At 32.6% G+C, this 18,952-nt stretch overlaps 1 protein-coding gene across 1 annotated transcript; it reads right to left on the bottom strand.

The window, feature by feature from the left end:
* Positions 1-17,073: 17,073 nt before the first annotated feature.
* Positions 17,074-18,453, bottom strand: LOC124355770 (dopamine receptor 2). Its single transcript, XM_046806926.1, has one exon. It carries the CDS (start codon positions 18,205-18,207, stop codon positions 17,074-17,076), a length of 1,134 nt encoding a protein of 377 aa, XP_046662882.1. The 5' UTR covers positions 18,208-18,453.
* Between the last annotated feature and the right edge of the window lie 499 nt (positions 18,454-18,952).

The raw sequence follows: 18,952 nt of genomic DNA, 5'->3' as shown, positions 1-18,952 counted from the left end.
CTTAAGTTTCGGAACACCAGTTGTGGACATGTGTTAAAGGGATATCTATATAAAAGTCACAAGACGATAATAAACCACCAAGGATTTGTAATGCTTGGTAAAGATATAAATGTTTAAAATCACCTCCTTGTTTCTAAGATGTTTTACATCCGAGCAGCCTTTTTAATTTCTCTACCTTATATACCATGTTACAATTCGTTTATCAATATTAATTATTTATGTATTTTGCAACTCGTGTTCTATACCCGATAAAGATATAATAAATAGTTTACAGACCGTGCTTTTGGGTAAAATTGTTAAGTTGTGATATGTTTTTTTTTTCAACGACAAAGTAAATTATATGGAGATAAAAGAACTGAAATGGGTATTCTGAAATAATTTCATTAAATTCCCTTTCATGACTGCTTCTATCGCCGTTTTGCCAGCAGAGACGAAGTTACATTGACACAATTGTCGCAAATGCTTCCATTAAACAATTCATTACGTTGAACGCCACAGATTAGTTTCCCAGTATTCTGTGTACCTCAACAAATTTAGCCATTATTCAGCTGACAACCACAAATTCTGCTAAGTGGCTGATAAATTAAATTTAGCGCCAACTGTTTCCTATTTTGGTGTTGCTTATTTTCTTTCCTATTAAATTATGCAATGAAGAACAATTTAAGAACAAGTTAAAATAGAATAAGGCGGCTACAAAGCTTTATTAAACACAAACACAATTCATTTTACATTCTTAACTTTAACTTAACGTCTAACTTTATGTATGTGCAACGTACATGTAACAGCTCACATAAAATTGATCTAATAATACTTAAATCTCTATATGTAAACATAGCATCACAATGCTGTAGTTGGAGCTTATATTGATCACTGTTAAATTACATGAAAAACATAAAACCAATATTTAAAACTTTTATTGTTTTGTGAGGCCTTTCGATAGCGAGGCTATCATCTTCAGACACATCACAAAAGATGATAGCCTCGCTATCGAAAGGCCTCACAAAACAATAAAAGTTTTAAATATTGGTTTTATGTTTTTCATGTAATTTAAATAGCCTCACAAAATCAGAATAATTGCTATACTTATAAAGACCACTCATTCAGGTACTTAAATTAATTAATTGAGCTTGTTAAATTGAAGTTTATTTCACCAAAATGATCCTGAACTTCGATCCTACCAGGACAGAGTTCTTGCTCTTTCGCACGACTTGTACATTGATTAATTTCGTAAAAATATAAGTAATGATTGTGGATCACGATTACTCAAATACATTGAATATCCAATTATGATAAATGACTTTTAGTGTTTTTATTATACTGCATTCATAATTCGATGCTTCCAACCATTCTAAGCAGAATAGTCGCTGATAAACTGTGGTATAATCGAAATTTGATTGGGAAAATTTCATTTCATTTTAGAAAGCTCTTTAAGATAACTTTCCTGAAAACAACCTATTGTGGAGTTTTCAACCCACAGAACTTTTCTTAGTAGTAAATGTAGGCGTTTAGTAAAACCCAAATAACAATCGTTGAGTAACATGAACCAGAAATGTGTCAAGTTTACAGCATACGTACGAATAATAACTTCAGGGAGTGATGTGTTTTTATTCACTTATAACTCGGGTAAATTTTATGTTTCTGATTCAATTAATTTGGGTCAATAGTTGGGGACAAATAAATACACTTCATATTTATACATGCATACAATACAATACAATACAATACATTCTCTTGGCTTTCTTGATTCAGACTTACTTGAATCCCTAAAAGAATGCTGGACGTAAAGGTGATGAAGAATTAGATTCATGATGAACGAAGGAAACATAGAAAGAACGATTAAAATTCAGTATTCCCTACTCCTAAAAAAACTCCAACATGTACTACAATACGTAATCCAAAATTAAATTGAGACATTGATACATTTAAATAAATATAAGTACTTTACTAGAAGGGCTACTTCACTTGCCAACTAAAAGGGTACGTTATCGCTCTATTTAAATGAGTCATAACCACAATAGTCTTTAACAATTTATTTAAATTACCATTTTTGGTTGGCCTCGCCTTAGTAGTCTTTTTTATTACTCAAAATAAAATACTTGGAGACAATTACATGATATAGACTTGAGGCTTAGACGACAGTCAATTTTCTATCTAATCATATCCTCACCTATAATGGAAGTGCTTTTTATTAGTGAGTTCCCAAACTATTTGTTCCTTGAAGACACTTGGAACAATTTGAAATAGTTTAAAAACAATAATTAGTAACAACAATATACTGTAAAAGGATTGTAGTGAGAAAGTATTATATATAGAAAAACATTACGGCCACTTCAAAACAAATAAAACTGAATATTTGAACAGCACACAGAACTTTCTTTAATAAAGCATACAATTAACAAAGCTGTTACATAACAAAAAATACATTATTCCAATTATTAAGACACCCTCAAGATAAAGTTTCAGATGAATTTATGAAATTATGTGCAATGATTGTAATAAAATTTATATTTATATTTACGGTTGGGAGTATTTCAGATTTGAGAGTTTAACCTCACTCAGATATCATTGTTTTGCGTACAAGAGCATTTCTGCTTTGAAATAATCACATTTCCAACGTCATAGCTGAGTCTGCCTTGGTACCCGTTCAAGAAAGTACAGGTTACAAGTCTCGAAAACCTTCGGTCAAAATTCGTTTACTTCTTGCCCTTGTCATATAGCCTACTTCCGGTATAAGATTCCGAGTAACATAGTAGATTTTGCCTTGTTGGCCCAAGAAGACGAAAAAATATATAATCGTACATACGTTAGACAAGTATATGGTATATATACATCAGAAGCATATTTCTGTTAATAAGCGTCTTACTTACGGCCGTTTAAATTCTCTTACGGTGCCACAGTTTAGTTTGCCTTATTTTCCCGATATCAAAAACTATTTACGCGTGCAGGTCTCAGAAATCTACTTTGGTAGATTTTACTGAAAATACTATTCTACTATCTTCTCAACTAATTAAACAACTAAACTGTAATCCCGTCTAACCTATTAAATCTTTGTATTTACACCATACGGTATCGTAATATTATTTACAAATAACATAACGCTGATACTATTCACCTGAGGACATTTAGTTTCGAAATACCTAGCCTAAAAATAAAAATATTAGAAAAGTGCTATTATTACAAATTAATAATAAACAGTTTCTATTAGCTTAGCTAATAAAAATGATACAGGCATACATATGTTCAAAGTTCAAAGTTCAAAGTTCAAAAATGCTTTATTCACAAAAATTTTGTTTTACATATGGGCATTACATTATCCCATGCGCTCAAGCGCGTGCGGGATGACAAATCATTATTATTGTTCAATATTGCAAACTGTGTATGAGCCAGTCTTTTGGAATTCATTACTTTACAGCATTAACAAACATTAATCTTAATATTATCAACCGCACTAATCTGACATAATGAACACTGAAATTATCAATAACCCAAATACATGCCAAGAATCTACAATAGTGTTCCCTAATTTAATTCTCCTATAAACTTCCACTTTCTATTAACTTTACTTCAATTTACTCACCACACTCATTTATATTAGTTTTATATTTTTAACAAAGACCATCCACCTAGACTGTATAAATCATTGATAGATTTATAAATAAACAAAAACCAATTTTTAACTATTTTGTAACAATAATTAAATCTTATAAACATCTAGGAATTCATAACAATAATATAAAACATTATTTCCAATCAACAACAATAAACTTTAAATAAATAACAATAACATATAACAAACTTAAGATCTATTTAACGAAAATATACTTTGAACAAAACAAACAACAAACAATATATATACATCTCCACGTAACAAAAGCAGACCAGAAATATAAATATATACAAAAGAAGTAAAAACTGTAAGTTTGTGTTTATTAAGAAATATTTCATGCAAAATATTATGAGTATTCCACGATATATTGACGCGCTTTCATTTTTTACCTTCGGCTTTGTTTCAAAATAAATCGCATTGCCACAAAACTCCACGAAAACCATTAAATATCTTTGGTCCCAAGTAGTAGAATTGATGCCTGTTCCTTTCTTTCCTTATATCAGGTACTTCCAATATTATATTTAGTGCAGACCGTGTAGTCCTAACATTTTCTTTAATTTTAAATTGATGTAAGTATTTGTGTACATACATTATTATACTGTACACATAAATCTGATTAAAAGTGAATTATTTTGTTCAAAAAAACAAGTGGCTTACTCTATCCATTCGTCTTAGCCCATATAATATTCTAACAGCATTTCTATGAGATATGATAAACAGGTTTTAGCAATGTATGAAAGGCCCCACCATAATGTATTATACCATATCTAAGGGTACTCTCTAACCACGAGCTATATAGGTTTTTGAGTTGCTCCAAACTTAGATAATTTCTCATATGGTATAGAGAGTAATTTATTTTATTTAATTTTTTCCCTAAAATATTTATATGATGGTTCCATTTCAAATATTGATCTATGTGGAGTCCCAAGATACTTAACATAGTCAACAAACTCAATAGTAGCACAGTCACATCTATAAATACAAGTGTGTCTATGACAGCGCAAATTAAAATAATTTTGAATTTCAGTTTTTTCTTTGTTTTGATCAAAAAATGAGATGCATTTCGATTTGAAGCATTAATAAGCATTTTATTTTCTATTAACCAATCTGAAATTTTTTTAAATCTTTGTCTAATCTTATTTTTAATATATCTTTATTGTATGCTGAGCAGACCAACGCTGTATCGTCTGCATATGCAAACACGTTAGAAAATAGTTTTAGCTCTAAGAGATCATTTATATACAACAAAAATACCAATGGTCCAAGCACCCCTCCTTGAGCCGTTCCATAATTTAATTCTAAAACATTACTCAATACTCCCATTTATTTTAACTGTTTGTTTTCTTTGTTTGGAAAAAGATTTTAACCATAAAAGAGCAGCACCACCGATTCCACACCGTCTGAATTTATTTATTAATATATTTATATCCAACACGTCAAAACGCTTTACGAAAATCAAGGTACAAAGCAATTGTATACATATTTTTATCTACCGAGCTAGCTATAGAACTTACATGTCTCTCTATGGCCATATCTGTCCCTCTAGCTGGTAAAAAACCATATTGATCCTAGAAATTAAACCTCTCTCGGTTAAGTATAAAAGTAATTTCTTCTTTATTAACGATTCAAATAATTTAGCAATGGTGCTAATCAGAGATATAGGTCTGTATGAGGATACGTCCCTCCCTGCATCCAGACTTGAAAACAGGCACAACTGTGGCAATTTTTAATCTGTCCGGAAATACCCCCTGTTGTAATGACTTTTTAAAAATATCATATAGGAGCGGTAAAAAATATTGTTACATTTTTCTTTATTGTAATACTATTAATCCCATCTAACCCACTACTATGTTTACTTTTCATATTTTTTAAAGCCTCAAGTACTTCATCGTAACTTATACTAAATTTATTTAAATATATTTCATAATCTGTATATTGTTCAAAGAAAACATCACTGCCGAAGTCATTACTCTTTAACTCTTGGACGGCATTTACAAAATACTCATTAAAAGTATTGGCAACAATAAACGCATTATCTTCAGATACGTGAAGCAGTGTGCCATTTATTCTTATCGTATCTAGTGTTGCTTTCCTGGACCTTAAAATCTTTTTTATCACACTCCAATATTTTTTTTGTATCCCCATGGCAGTCCCCTATCAAAGATGAATAATACTTCCTCTTCGTTTCCCTAATCTGCTTTGTTACAACCTTTGATAATTTTTTATATTCCGAATTTAAAAATAAATTACTTCTATCTTTCGCATGCATTTTTATACAATTTATTTTTCCTGTTTATCAAACGTAGTAAGTTATCATTTACCCATTCACATCTTTTCCTATTTTTTTACTGTTTACCACTTTTAGGGTACTGGCATTATTATGGCAATAATTATATATTTCATAAAATATTTTCACACATTCATTTACATCTATAGTATTATATACATTACTCCAATCAGCTAACAATAATTTGCCTTTGAAATATATATAGTCTAGTACCCTAACATACCCAGAACAATAACCTTTACACTTTGCGCCAGATACACTAACATGTAATGCACAATGATCAGTGATTCCTATGTCATTTACATTGCATTTTATACATTAAACCTCTCGAATTTCTTATTAAAACATGATCCAGTGAAGAGACAGACGTATTTTACAATTCTAGTAGGAACTTTAACCAGGTTTTCAAATCCATAGGAACTTATTAAATTCAAATAGTCTTTCCTGAACCATTATTCCGTAAAGTACATACATTAAAATCTCCAATAATAATCATAGATCTCTAGTGACCTCAAGTATACTTTCTAAAATTCATGTTTAAATTTATTATAATGAAATTTACACTGGCGGTAGATACCATAGACAGCTAGCTTAGTATTGATATTTCCAAAACTAAGATCAATGTTTACATTTATTATTTCAGCTGTGTTGAGAAGCAGAAGGTTGTAGGAATAGGACAGGGCAGAGTCCACGTAGATAGCAACTCCACCTGCAGCGTTATCAGGCCTGGGCTGCAAAAGCATGTCAAAACCTGGAAGTTGATACCGTTCTCCTCTCCAGACTTGATCCACACCTCTGTTAAAATTATAAGTGCATATATCTGATGTTAGTTGAATTTAAATAAATCACCAGTTCATCAAAATGTTTCCTTACACTCCTTATATTAACACAAATTATGTTAATGTCTATTAACATATTGTTGATCCTCTTCAACTGCCAATCCACGATATGCCAATCACGTAATAGTCTATCTGTTTTGAAAAACTGCCGAAAGATAAATTTTCAATGTTCTGGCCGGCCAGCTTACTTAAATCAGCCAGTGTTGATATTTGATGCCGCTGCATACCTTGCGATTTTCTAACAAAAATCTTTAGCATCTGCGGTCCAGACATACGCATACCCCAGGTGCTTGAGCTTTTTCGCATGAAATAGAACATTTTTATAATAGGGAGTGAGGTGTTCATTTACATAAACATTCGTATCCGGACTGTTTCGCACAAAGTTGTTTGACTTGATTTTTGCAGCTTTAGCCTTCTTAAGCACAGCATCACGTTTCTGTTCTGTTAGAAAACTGTACCACAATAGGTTTTGGACCCTTAGTTCGTTTGGTAGGGACTCGATGCATTGCCTGAATATCTGTATGAAAATCAATAGGTTCCTCTACTATGGTTGACAGATGTTTAATAACATCTACCATCTGTTCATTAGCAGCTTCAGGGACACCTTCTATTAGAATATTTTTATTTCTACCATACTGTTCCAAATTTTCTACTTTTAATTGCAGTACACTAATGTCGTTTTTCAAGTTTTTATTTTCAGACATAATTTCATCCTGGTTTTTTTCTAATATTTAATTTTGTTTATAGCTTCAGTTAATTTTTTCCTTCAAGGCTGTCAACCTGGGCTGAGATGAAATTTATAGATTCCTTTAAATCCTCTAATTGCTTGCCAACATTTTTTTCATGGACAGTAAACTGTTTTTTAATTGTATCCTCCATTTTAGACAGAAAATCTTTGTGCAAATCACTAATTAACTCCTGAGAAGCATTTGTATCCTTTTTTCTGTGACTTACTTGCAATGCAGTTTTTGCATTTCCATGCATCTCTTTTTTACTCCATAACGTCTCCATTTGTCTTCTTCCACTTCAGCGCATTCAAAATGATATTTAAGTAAACAAATTGAGCACTTCACAAAATCAATTTCTTCAGGGATCGGGTCATTACAGGTAGAACAGGAATCTTTATCAGACATCTTGATAACTGGGAGCACTGATTAAAGACGTCCTTCCTCCACGGCGACTGACTGGCGACTGTGTGTGTGTGTGTGTGTGTACATATTTATTTATAGACATATCACATACAAAAGATGTTTCACTAGCTTCGTTCCAAATACAAAGTCAAGTGAGGAAACCTTTGCACAAACTACTGTAGTACTTATCTTAATGTTACGAAAAAAACACGCGAGAGATCTGTGGTGAAATATACTGTACACTTCTGCTGTGTAGTTTCTGTTCACAACTATTCACTGTTAGGACAGATGTAAAATGTATTAGCTGAGCGTTATCGATGCCTATCATTTTGTACCCAGGAGGCTTGAAATATGGTATTTCCGTCTATCTGTCCTCACGATATGACGAGGACCACCTGAGCTACGGATTAGAAATTTTGCATGAGACTTCAACAACATCGAGTTCAACCATAATGCATGTCATTACATATGATTTAACTGAGCATTAGCAAACAATGTTACATTGGTTTTATGCATAACCGTATTGAAAACTAGAAAATAATAGGTTAAAATAAATTTGTAAACAAATTGAGTTCATTTGGGTTATTCGACGTTTTAAAATGTGGCATGGTAACATATGTAGCCTAGTGAAATTAACTACTGTATAGACTAAATTTTCCATGCAACCTCAACGGAGCCTCTTACGCGACACATGGTGTAGCTTACTCCTACCTTATTAATGTGTACAGTTGTACAGCCAAATCATTTTTTATTATGGTTAAAGAATAATGAAGAAGAAATATGTATATAAAATAATCCAATAGCAATTTAAAATGTATTAAACACAATTGAGAACAATTAACAACAATGCATGAATACTACGATTTTTGGTAAATTATTTTTTATCAAGACCAAACTTCTTGAATATGTCCTTATAGAGGCTATGGTCGGTCATGTACAACGAGTCAGGTTGTGTGAGAAGATAGGGATTTCTACAGTGAACGTGACATCAAGGGTGCTTCGGAAGCCCACCATACAAAGTAAAGGTCCTAACGACCCCCTTGCTTCCAAGTCTGTCGTTGCGAGAAGAGATGGTTTGAAGGGATAACGATCATGTTTACTAATATTCACTGACCTCAAAGATCCTTTCGAAGTCTTACTGCCCGTAAGCATCAAACATTGTTGTGCAATTTTTATTACATTAAATTTATTTTATTTCATTTTATAATAATTTTAAAATACTTATTGATTATTTATGCACATTGTTACAGAATAACATTATCACGTAATTGTTTAAATTAATAATTAATTTATTGTTATCAAGCTAATCGATGGATAAGATATTGTTTGTCAAGCTAAGTTAATCTGTAAGATGGAGTGTTGAACTTTAAATTATTAAATAGTTTCTTTAATTACATGCTTGTACTACATGAATGCTTATCGATACACAACGGCTACTATAAATGTGTTTTGAAAAACCATTTTTAAACATTTTATTGAATAACTGCCAGTCAGTTACAGATTTTCTGTTACATCTATAAATAAAAATTTCGCCTGTTGAAACCCCGTATCTACTCAGTTGCTTACAAATGTATGTATGCTGTTTTCTTTTTGCCATCATGGTTACCCTTAAGATCAATATAAAGATATTCATTAACGCTCTGCCAAATTCGATGATGTGCCTTGCACTATCATCAAATTCATTACTGCATTACTACACTACCAACTATTATGTATGGTTGATTTAGTTTTCTTGGGATTTTTGCGCATTGTTACAAATTTAAAACACCGTTTTTATTAGATAAAAGTTTTCTTATTTCACCTTATGAATAGGAGAGATGAAAATAATGCGTAAGAGATGGTACATACATTAAAATATGACCTGAATTTTAATAAAGTTTGTGTTATGTTTGGGATTCGGATCTCACAGTAAAGGTTCACGTTTGTATTGTCTGCATATCGAATTAAATAAAATTTAGTTAAATATTTTGTTAAGTTCATTCAAATATTTGTCAGGACTCTTGTAATAATAAATTCATAAACATTGTACTTTGTGCCAAATAGCATGATTATCTAATTGTGAAATAGTTGCAGCGATGTTATTGGCCGTATATACTAATTTTAAATCGGCCACAGATAGCATTTGCGGTCAACTTTTTAATGTAAGGAGTTGATAACTCTTTGATGACTTCATTTTAACAATGATATATATCTAGGCACATAAAACAATATTAAAATTAATAAAAGTGAATTGCTTAAAAACAATACACAAAACCAGTATAAAGTTCATGAGTTGTTTTATTTAAGACCAAACATTCACATGCAAAAATCGGAATAAATATGTACGAGAATGAATTAACAATCGTTGACGGCTTTAACTTTCACGCGCGTAGAATTAAATTAATTACAGCTGGCGAAAATCGTCCAGCCACCCGATTGTTCCGTAACATATTCACACTTCAATTAGCTTAATAGCCGAGGAAACTTTGGTCATACATGAATTGTTTGTTTATCTACTTCAATAACACGTTAAACTCCAACAATACATAATGGCAGATTTCATGTTACATTATTCACATTATACAGCCCTACCACGGAATTGACAATTATCCGCTTAGCACAAAGGAATTTCTTCAGTTTAGGTAAATCTTTGGTATTTTACACAACATATGTCTCACGTGTTAAGTGTTGTAACACTTTATTCTAGGTAACGGTTAGTTTAAGACAGAACGCAGTTGCAGACGATGTGCTGTATAGTTTGTCATTGCGAACAAGAGAAAACTTAACTTATAGTTTTAATCTGACAGTGCCAGACCTGTGCGAGGGTTTGAAAGTTTGGTAGTCAATACTCCTAATCCAAACCCGACGCTGTGCCTACTTATTTTGAAAGGTTTTATTATGTATTTGTGTCATATAAATCAGAATAAAAACAGAAAGTAACAAATGTATATTACATCTGAAATAGTTATAATAATGTGTAATTACAGCAACGAGCTATTTCAATATTTCATTGTGGTCTTAAATAAAAACTCTGTTTATCAAAACCCTGATAACTCTGAACTTCCATTTTATATTCTTTTGGATTTTCTCTTTTTGACGAATGATGTTTCCTTTTCACCATGAATGCTTTGTAATGAACAAACAAATTTATTACAAGAACTTAACTCGTATTGTTTAATTCTGGTAAAAAGTTTATCTAAATATACATGAATCGAAAAACCAGTTATAGGTCGGTGTGAACGTGACGGCGAGTTGAGGTGCAACGGGAAATTACTGTCTGGTAACTGCATCCAATAACATGTAGACGAGCTAATACCATCGCGGTGTTTGGTACGTTGCGGTAACTGTTAACTAAAAACGGCTTCTTTTATCACCTAATGCTAAAATCGGTGCAAATACAAGAATATTATTCTATTTGAGAGGTAACATATTTAAGATCCCGAGAAAATCAGACCCTGATTTCTTCTCTTTTTCTTCTTTTAATGAAGCATTTTTTAATACATTATATCAAAATTTGAAGCAATATACTGTTGGAGATGTATTGAGAATCTCAGCACTTCTTTATCATGTTTTTATGTTTCATCTCTTTTTCAACATTTTTTTATAAATACACTAAATTATAATGAATGTGTAAATTGTCTGTTACTACAAACCTTGTGTGCAATAAAAAAAGTAAATTGTATAAAAATAGTCTTCATTAGAGTGTGTAAGGTTCAATTTTGCAAGCACGTATCATATCCCTTGATACGAAACTGAAGTTAAAAATTAGTTCATTTCCCATGAAAATTTCATCAAGTTAAATTGTACAAGTTCGTACGCTTTTAAAGAATTTTCAGTTTACCCAGCACTTATTTGACATTAATACTTAACACAAAAGCTCTAGCATAAATTAAATATCAGTAAATAACGAGACAAAAATTACAAACATATAACATAAAAAAAGCAATTAATATTAACGACAATAAACTGCGTAGTTGTCATTTACGGCTGACACATTGAGAGCAAAACAAGTAGCAACGCCTCTGATCACATCATTAATGCAGTACAGTGTACAGTTCTTTACAAAGCTGTAGTTAAAAAATCGTTTCTTTGTGATTCTTTTATTATAGGTCAAGTGAAATTACGTTTCGCTGGGTTTTATATTTTAAAACATTTCATTTGTGAAGGTTTGTATAAGGGTACACCGCGCCACCAGGGTTTTCATGCTCATATATCTGTGTCTTCCTCATGTACGGACGCTGGCATCGAAGGGTTAGGTTGAGATTTTCGATTTACATATATCAGACTACATTATCCCCTGACATACCTATTACTATTGACTAAACTTAAGGAAAAGTCTGTATATGTGTCCGTCCGGCCGATATCTCGAAAAAAAATTTTTCTATAGACTTGAATCTTTGCATGACGCTTCATTTATATACGGAATACTGAGTTCATAAATTTATATACAGAGTGTGTACAACCACATGAGATTTTAACAAGTACTCACTTTTAATTATAGAGTAAACAGAAAATATAATGGAATGAAGTCAATGTTAAAAGTTAGTGACAATATTTCAATTTAGTGCAATTGTACGTTGTAATACTCCCGCTAGCTTACCAGAACTTTTATTGGAACACCGCTATAAAACCTAACTTACCGAAAGAAATGTGAGTGTACTCGTATCATGTAGCAAGATATCTCGAGAAATATTCCTTCTAGACAATTTGAATGATGTAAGAAAGTTCATTCTTAATAGGCAAGAATGAGTTCTATGATGGTGCATGTCCAACCGTGGAATGGGATTGAGCGTCATTGATTATTCAGTAGAATAACACAATTTCTCTCGGCGGAGGATGTAAACATTTATTTTTTGTGTGATGGTATGCCGCATTGATGGAGATGGACATCTATAAAATGAAATTGGCTACATAATTTTGGAATTTTGCATGCAATCTTGTCGAAGCCTATTACGTGACATACTCTTTACGTTATTTTAAGTGGTTTATCTGAATCTGGATAAATCACCCCGAGTTAAAACACCAAGGGATGCTCTAACAATAAACATAATACGAGTATAATATTGTGGCTGACGCTGAAGACGTCATCTGTTAAATGAAGGCGCGCTCTAATCGATATACGCGGATACTGTATGATAGACATTGTACTCCAAGAGCTATTAAATATAAATTAGTTTTATGCTTTAATCTAGTGTAGCGAAAATATACCTCGAACTGTAAGCATTAACCAAAAGAGTGAATAAATATTTATACAGGAAACGCATCCACTATTAGCCACCTGTAATGGGATCGAACAGAACCACATCCAGTTGAAGATTAACTCACATGTGTAAAATCAGATTTTACTTCGCATCATTTCAGGATTACAACGTGACCTGTATGTATGTAATTCTTTCTGAATTCATTTTGTGTTAATGATAAAATGACTCCATGAGTTTCAGTTAAATAAATATTTTATACCTGGTCAATTATAAGGCCACCAGGAATTAGTCAGAGTAAGGAGTCTGAAATTGGAAAATTTGAAGTATTATTACCATGGAGCGTATGAATTTTACTTAATAATTTATATCTAATGTTAACTGGGGAATAAATATGCAATATATTTCTTTTATTGGAAAATTGTTTAAAACTCCCCTGTTTCAGACAACAATGTGAATTTTTACAAAGAGCTTTAACAAGTTACTATATGTAACACCATAAAAATAACCTCTGTACATCTCTTGCGTAATTGTCGCAAATTTATCTTATTTATCTGATGCTGCAATATAAACTAATACTAATTAATAATAAATGTTATCACAATAGTTATCTATTACATTAAATTATAAACAGGAATATCCGAGGTGTGGAGAATGTAATATAGAGAAAACGTTATAGATCTCAACCTTTCAAGGAGGATATATCTTGATATATTCCCTCTATGCGCTACTGTAGAGCAACCGTACAGAAATAAAATTTAATTTTGTTTAAATTAAATAAATTTACATCAGTATGTTTTTTGGTCAAGAAAATTTCAACTTAAACCTACTCATATGGATATTGTACATGATCATGCTTAAAGTTAAAACGTAGCTTTGTTTTGATATTAGAAGGTGAGAATCTTCACTCGATTTTGTTCAGACGATTCTTCGTAACGTAAGTCCCTTCGATGTTACTGAAGTATATCCTCAGATTTTTTTATATTGATTAATTCACGTAAAATATCAAACTAGTATTAGTATTATAACAAAATCGATGGTACAAAATCGTATGCTGTTGGGTAACACACCATAAATTGCTATGGTAACCTTCGGTAGCAAATTGTTTAAACCAACGCCATTCTTCTTTTACATGATTGGCTCTAGTTTTAGTTTGAAAGAAATAATATTACTCACACATCATGTTAATTTGTTGAATTATATGATATCGATTTGTTTAAATTTAAATTGTGTACACAGTTTAAAATATTATGTATAGTTTTACTATGATCTATTACATTTATCTCACTTAAAACAGTAACCCATATTTTAAATATATTTGTGATTAATAACAGCTATATTATGTTTAATACCACAAATATGGTATTTGTAGTATAACAAATGAAAGGACGTAGATATCTAAGATTGAATTTTCAGCACAAAAAACTATTAAAAAAGACTTGCCGCCTAACTATTAATGGAATTATAAAATAGGATATAGGAAGACAACTCAAATTTAATATATAACGATAAAGTTGTTTGTACCTCTGACAAAGAAGGGTCATATCCAGGTAACATTTACTTGACTATATCTGGGACGTCCGTCGACTGGTTACAACTGAGATTAGCTCATCAACCTTTTTACTATGAGTTTGAGCCACTTTTATTTGACAAGGGTATTCACGGAATGTTCTGTTAGAGTCTGCAGAATCCGAATACACTTGCATAATATTTTTAGTGGTTAACCATTAGAAAATATTGAATATAATATTAAAGAATTGATAGTGTGTTGTCGGTACAAACTATTTTCATATACCCTTAAACTAAATGCGTTAACGATATCTGCACACGCTTTATCTTATAATATATCGTATTTTATGATGAAACTTAATTTTTTCAAAAAAAATTACGGTTTTGAGATAAAGAATTAAACATTTTATCAGAATTTAATTCATTTTTATGTGAATCAGTTTGAGTGGAGAGAAGCCGCTGGATTTATATTAATTCCAACCCACATTTTTGAGACAAGGTGTAAAATCAAAAACATTATTTAAACGGTATTAATTTAATATTTAGTGATGATGTATTTAGTACTAAATTTTACTTTATATCCAATATAAGTATGATTTATTTGGATACAAAAATACTATGATACTCATATAACGATGTATCACATAAATAACACCATTTGTGAATGTAATTTGAAATTTAACTCATTAAAAATTATAAATATCCATTTGCAATACTTTTTATTATTAAAATACAATTTCCTTAATATAAATTACTAAAGTTATACATGTTTTTACTGTGGGTATCGTTCAACAAATTTCGCAGTAAAATAAAACCAATACAATTTATTTCTAGTTGTATGTCTAGTTGTCATGGGATGTACGTATACAAAAAATCAGTAACATATTATAAAAAATAATATAAGTAACATATCAGCAATTTACTTATTTGAAATAAGTTAAAAGAAATATCGCTCCTAAGGATTTGTTACTTGTTGACACAGAGCAATAAATATCAAAAATAGATCCCTTGTTTATTTATATTTCCGAGGTTCTGTCAATGCCACTGGAACTTTTTATACAACGTACCAAACCTTTTAAGGGAAAACTGTCCAAAGCCACCTTAAAAATGTATTGACCTGCCCGGAAATCGAACCCGTGACCTCGAATAGAGAGCTTTCCTTACTCAAAATACATTAATATTAGTGATTCGAGTTAAGTATGTATATTAATCTCTAAAAGCGTGTTCATTACGTTTATGGTTGCGCTTATTATAGTGATAACAATTAAGCAGAATGCTTGTATGGTTATAGGTAATTATTCATTGCGTTTGGCTATAAGTAATTCACTTGTACTATATATTTATAAATATATAGTTATATACCTATAATAAATTGCAATCCTAATTATAATACTTATAGCAATTATAGTAAGTATTTATACTTACGTACAATACTCAGTTATTTTTAATTTATTATCATTGTAATGTATTATATTTAAGAAAATCTAAAGCCTTTATTCTAAGTATCTCAATTTAAAAAATAGTATCAAAAATATATAAAAGCTATTGTCCAACAGTTTAATTAAGAATACAATAGGAAACATTCATTTGTTAGCTATTGTATTTAATCTAGAGTCTGGTTGTTTTGTTAAACTACATCTAAAAATACAAGAAGCTTTAAGATAATGTTAAGAGTAACACTTTAATTGTACAGAGTATTACAGGAAACAGCTGTTCGTGGTGAAATGGTCTTGGCGACGTTATCCTCTGGGAAAATATACGTTTCCTAGTGCTCTTCGGGCTTAATCTTCTTAGAGAAGATTAATTTTCTTTAAAGACCACACTATTTCGTAATGTTTCATCCTTTGTTCAATGTTATTACAAGAATTTATCTCATAAAACACCAGTTTTATTTTTAATGGAATTTTAGACTTAAAGTAAAGAATAGTTTAAAAATAAACTATTCATTAAGAGACATGTAGACTGACAAACTTTAATACAATAATACTTTTTATTACATTTATTTTAACGTCATCGGATATACTTTGAGAATATTTTTTTTATTACTTATACAGTTAAAAAGATGAGTAAAATTATCTTACACATCTTAAATGATTATTATCATTGAGAAATTCCACCCAGATGTATCAATTTTTAATTTTAAGATAGAAAAGTGAACCAGCTAAAATAGGAAGATACAAAAAATTAAAACTATAAAACTTTGCTGTTTCTGTAATAGTAATAACGTTGTGGTAGTTTTTCCTGTTTGAAAATCATTATTTGTAACCAATAATACTTCTACTATCTGATACTTATATATAAACCATTTTTACTGTTAAGAAAAACAGTTTTTCCCAGTTTCGTTAACGCACGTAAATCTCTCACTTCCTACCATAGTTTTAATAGAAACCGAAGGTTGAAAAAATATTTGGAAACCATGAAATTTTTAACGGTGTATCACATATGTTTTTTTTTACTTTATAAGATCCCTAGATTTTTACTATGCTTAGCTGTATATTGTATCGTTAGAAATAGAGCGCTGGAATTACCTTCTAAAATCCTTGCTCCAGCAGGCGTATATCACAGGGTTCATGCCAGAGTTGATCCACCCCAGCCAATTGACTATAGCAGTCACAAGTTCCTCCTGCCAGATGCAATGAAGACAAAACCCGCTGAGGAGGTTCACCACAAAAAACGGTAACCAGCACACAATAAAAACCCCCATCACAATTCCTAAAGTCTTCGCAGCTTTTTTCTCTTTAGCGAATTTTGACAGTTTTCTGCTCAACGAGAAGTTCTTGCCCATCTGTTTGTTGTGGAGCATCCTGGAAGACGACTGCCTGCTGAGGCCGTTCAGTGGTCCTTCCATCTCGGATACATCGTCGGATGCGCTAGAGTTGATAGCTGCCGCGTGGTACAGATCGTGCTTCGCCTCTCCTCCTCTGTGGATTCTCAGAGTCAGCTCCATCTCACCCGAGGCCATGATCACCTGTTTCGTTCCCAACTTGAGCGATCGCGTCTGAATGACGGCGGCTCGATATATCTTGTAGTACGTGAACACCATCACGAACAAGGGAACGTAGAAAGAAATCGTTGAAGAGAATATCAAGTAGGCGAGACTGTCGGTGAAGGGACACTTGAACGGGGGGACGTCCTCCGTGCGGACGGCGCGCCACCAGACGATCGCGGGGAAGGAGATCGCCCCAGAACACACCCAGACGGCAGCGATCAGGAGGCAGGCCCTTCGTCTGCTCATTCTCGTGGGGTAGGTGAAGGGGTCGGTGATCGCCCAGTACCTGTCGAGCGAGATGACACACAAATTCAAGATGGAAGCCGTACTGAACAGGACGTCTAGGGAGCGCCACACGTCGCACCAGTTTATCCCGAAGTACCATTTGTGCTGAAGGACCTCATAGAGTGCGCTGAATGGCATCACTACCAGTCCGACCAAGCAGTCGGCGAAGGCCAGAGACGTGACGAAGTAGTTGGTGGCAGTGTGAAGGTACCTCTCTCTCACCACGGCGGCTATCACCAAGGAGTTCCCGAACACTGTGGCGAGTGAGAACACTAACAGGATGGCAGCTAAAGGGGCCCGCTCTTGCACAGAATCCAACCAGTCATCCAGCTCTGCATCCGTAGAGTTCGAACTCCAGTTCCCCCAAACGTCCGACTCGTTCATTATATTCTCACTTGCTGCGACATCGTAATTCCACAAATTGATCTTTCAACTACGCTAAAGTTAAATCGTTTTTAATCACAAATTCATTGTTTGACCTAAACCACTACTATTTATCATCTTAATGTCAGTAATCGAAGATATGACTTCGTTACGATCGTTTGAAAATTGTTAAGTAAGTCACGTTCATCTGACACTGTACGAAGTCGAGTACCCGTATGTTGGAATAGGGAAGGCAGACGCGGCAAGTGCTGCCGACCGACTGAGCGACTGAGCACCCCCTACCACATTCACCACCCCCTACCACCGCCACCATCCCCTGCCATCGACACCCCCCAACTCCGAGCACCCACCCACAGGCACTCACTCTATCCTGTTACATTGTCACTGAAATCTATTCGTGTAACTGGGAATAAAGTGGGCACCTCGGGGGAATCGAAAACTGATTTGCTGCCTGGAGGATGCACTATGTACTTTACCTTAAAGCAGTTTTCCCCTTGGCCGGAGAAGGCGGTCTGAAATATTCGATTGTTTACCAATGTGTTTCGTTGCTAACAATTGGTTGTGGATTTATAAGGATAAGTTTATATAAAGTGACAGTCTACTTACATCTTTTCTGTGTGTGCTTTTTTCTCACAATGGATTGTATATGGGAAAGCTATTATATAATGCATTACTTTTGTGAATTGTACAGATAACTATCGCATAATTGCAGTTAAGTTAAAATCAATCATCAATAATACCGCTA

Source organism: Homalodisca vitripennis, chromosome 1, assembly GCF_021130785.1.
Source record: "Homalodisca vitripennis isolate AUS2020 chromosome 1, UT_GWSS_2.1, whole genome shotgun sequence".
NCBI lineage: Eukaryota > Metazoa > Arthropoda > Insecta > Hemiptera > Cicadellidae > Homalodisca > Homalodisca vitripennis.
The sequence above is the reverse complement of the archived record's forward strand: the minus strand, read 5'-3'. Positions and strand labels throughout refer to the sequence as shown.

Excerpts from the sequence above, each read along its gene's own strand:
- LOC124355770 (XM_046806926.1), bottom strand. The coding sequence starts at position 18,207 with ATGAACGAGTCGGACGTTTGGGGGAACTGGAGTTCGAACTCTACGGAT.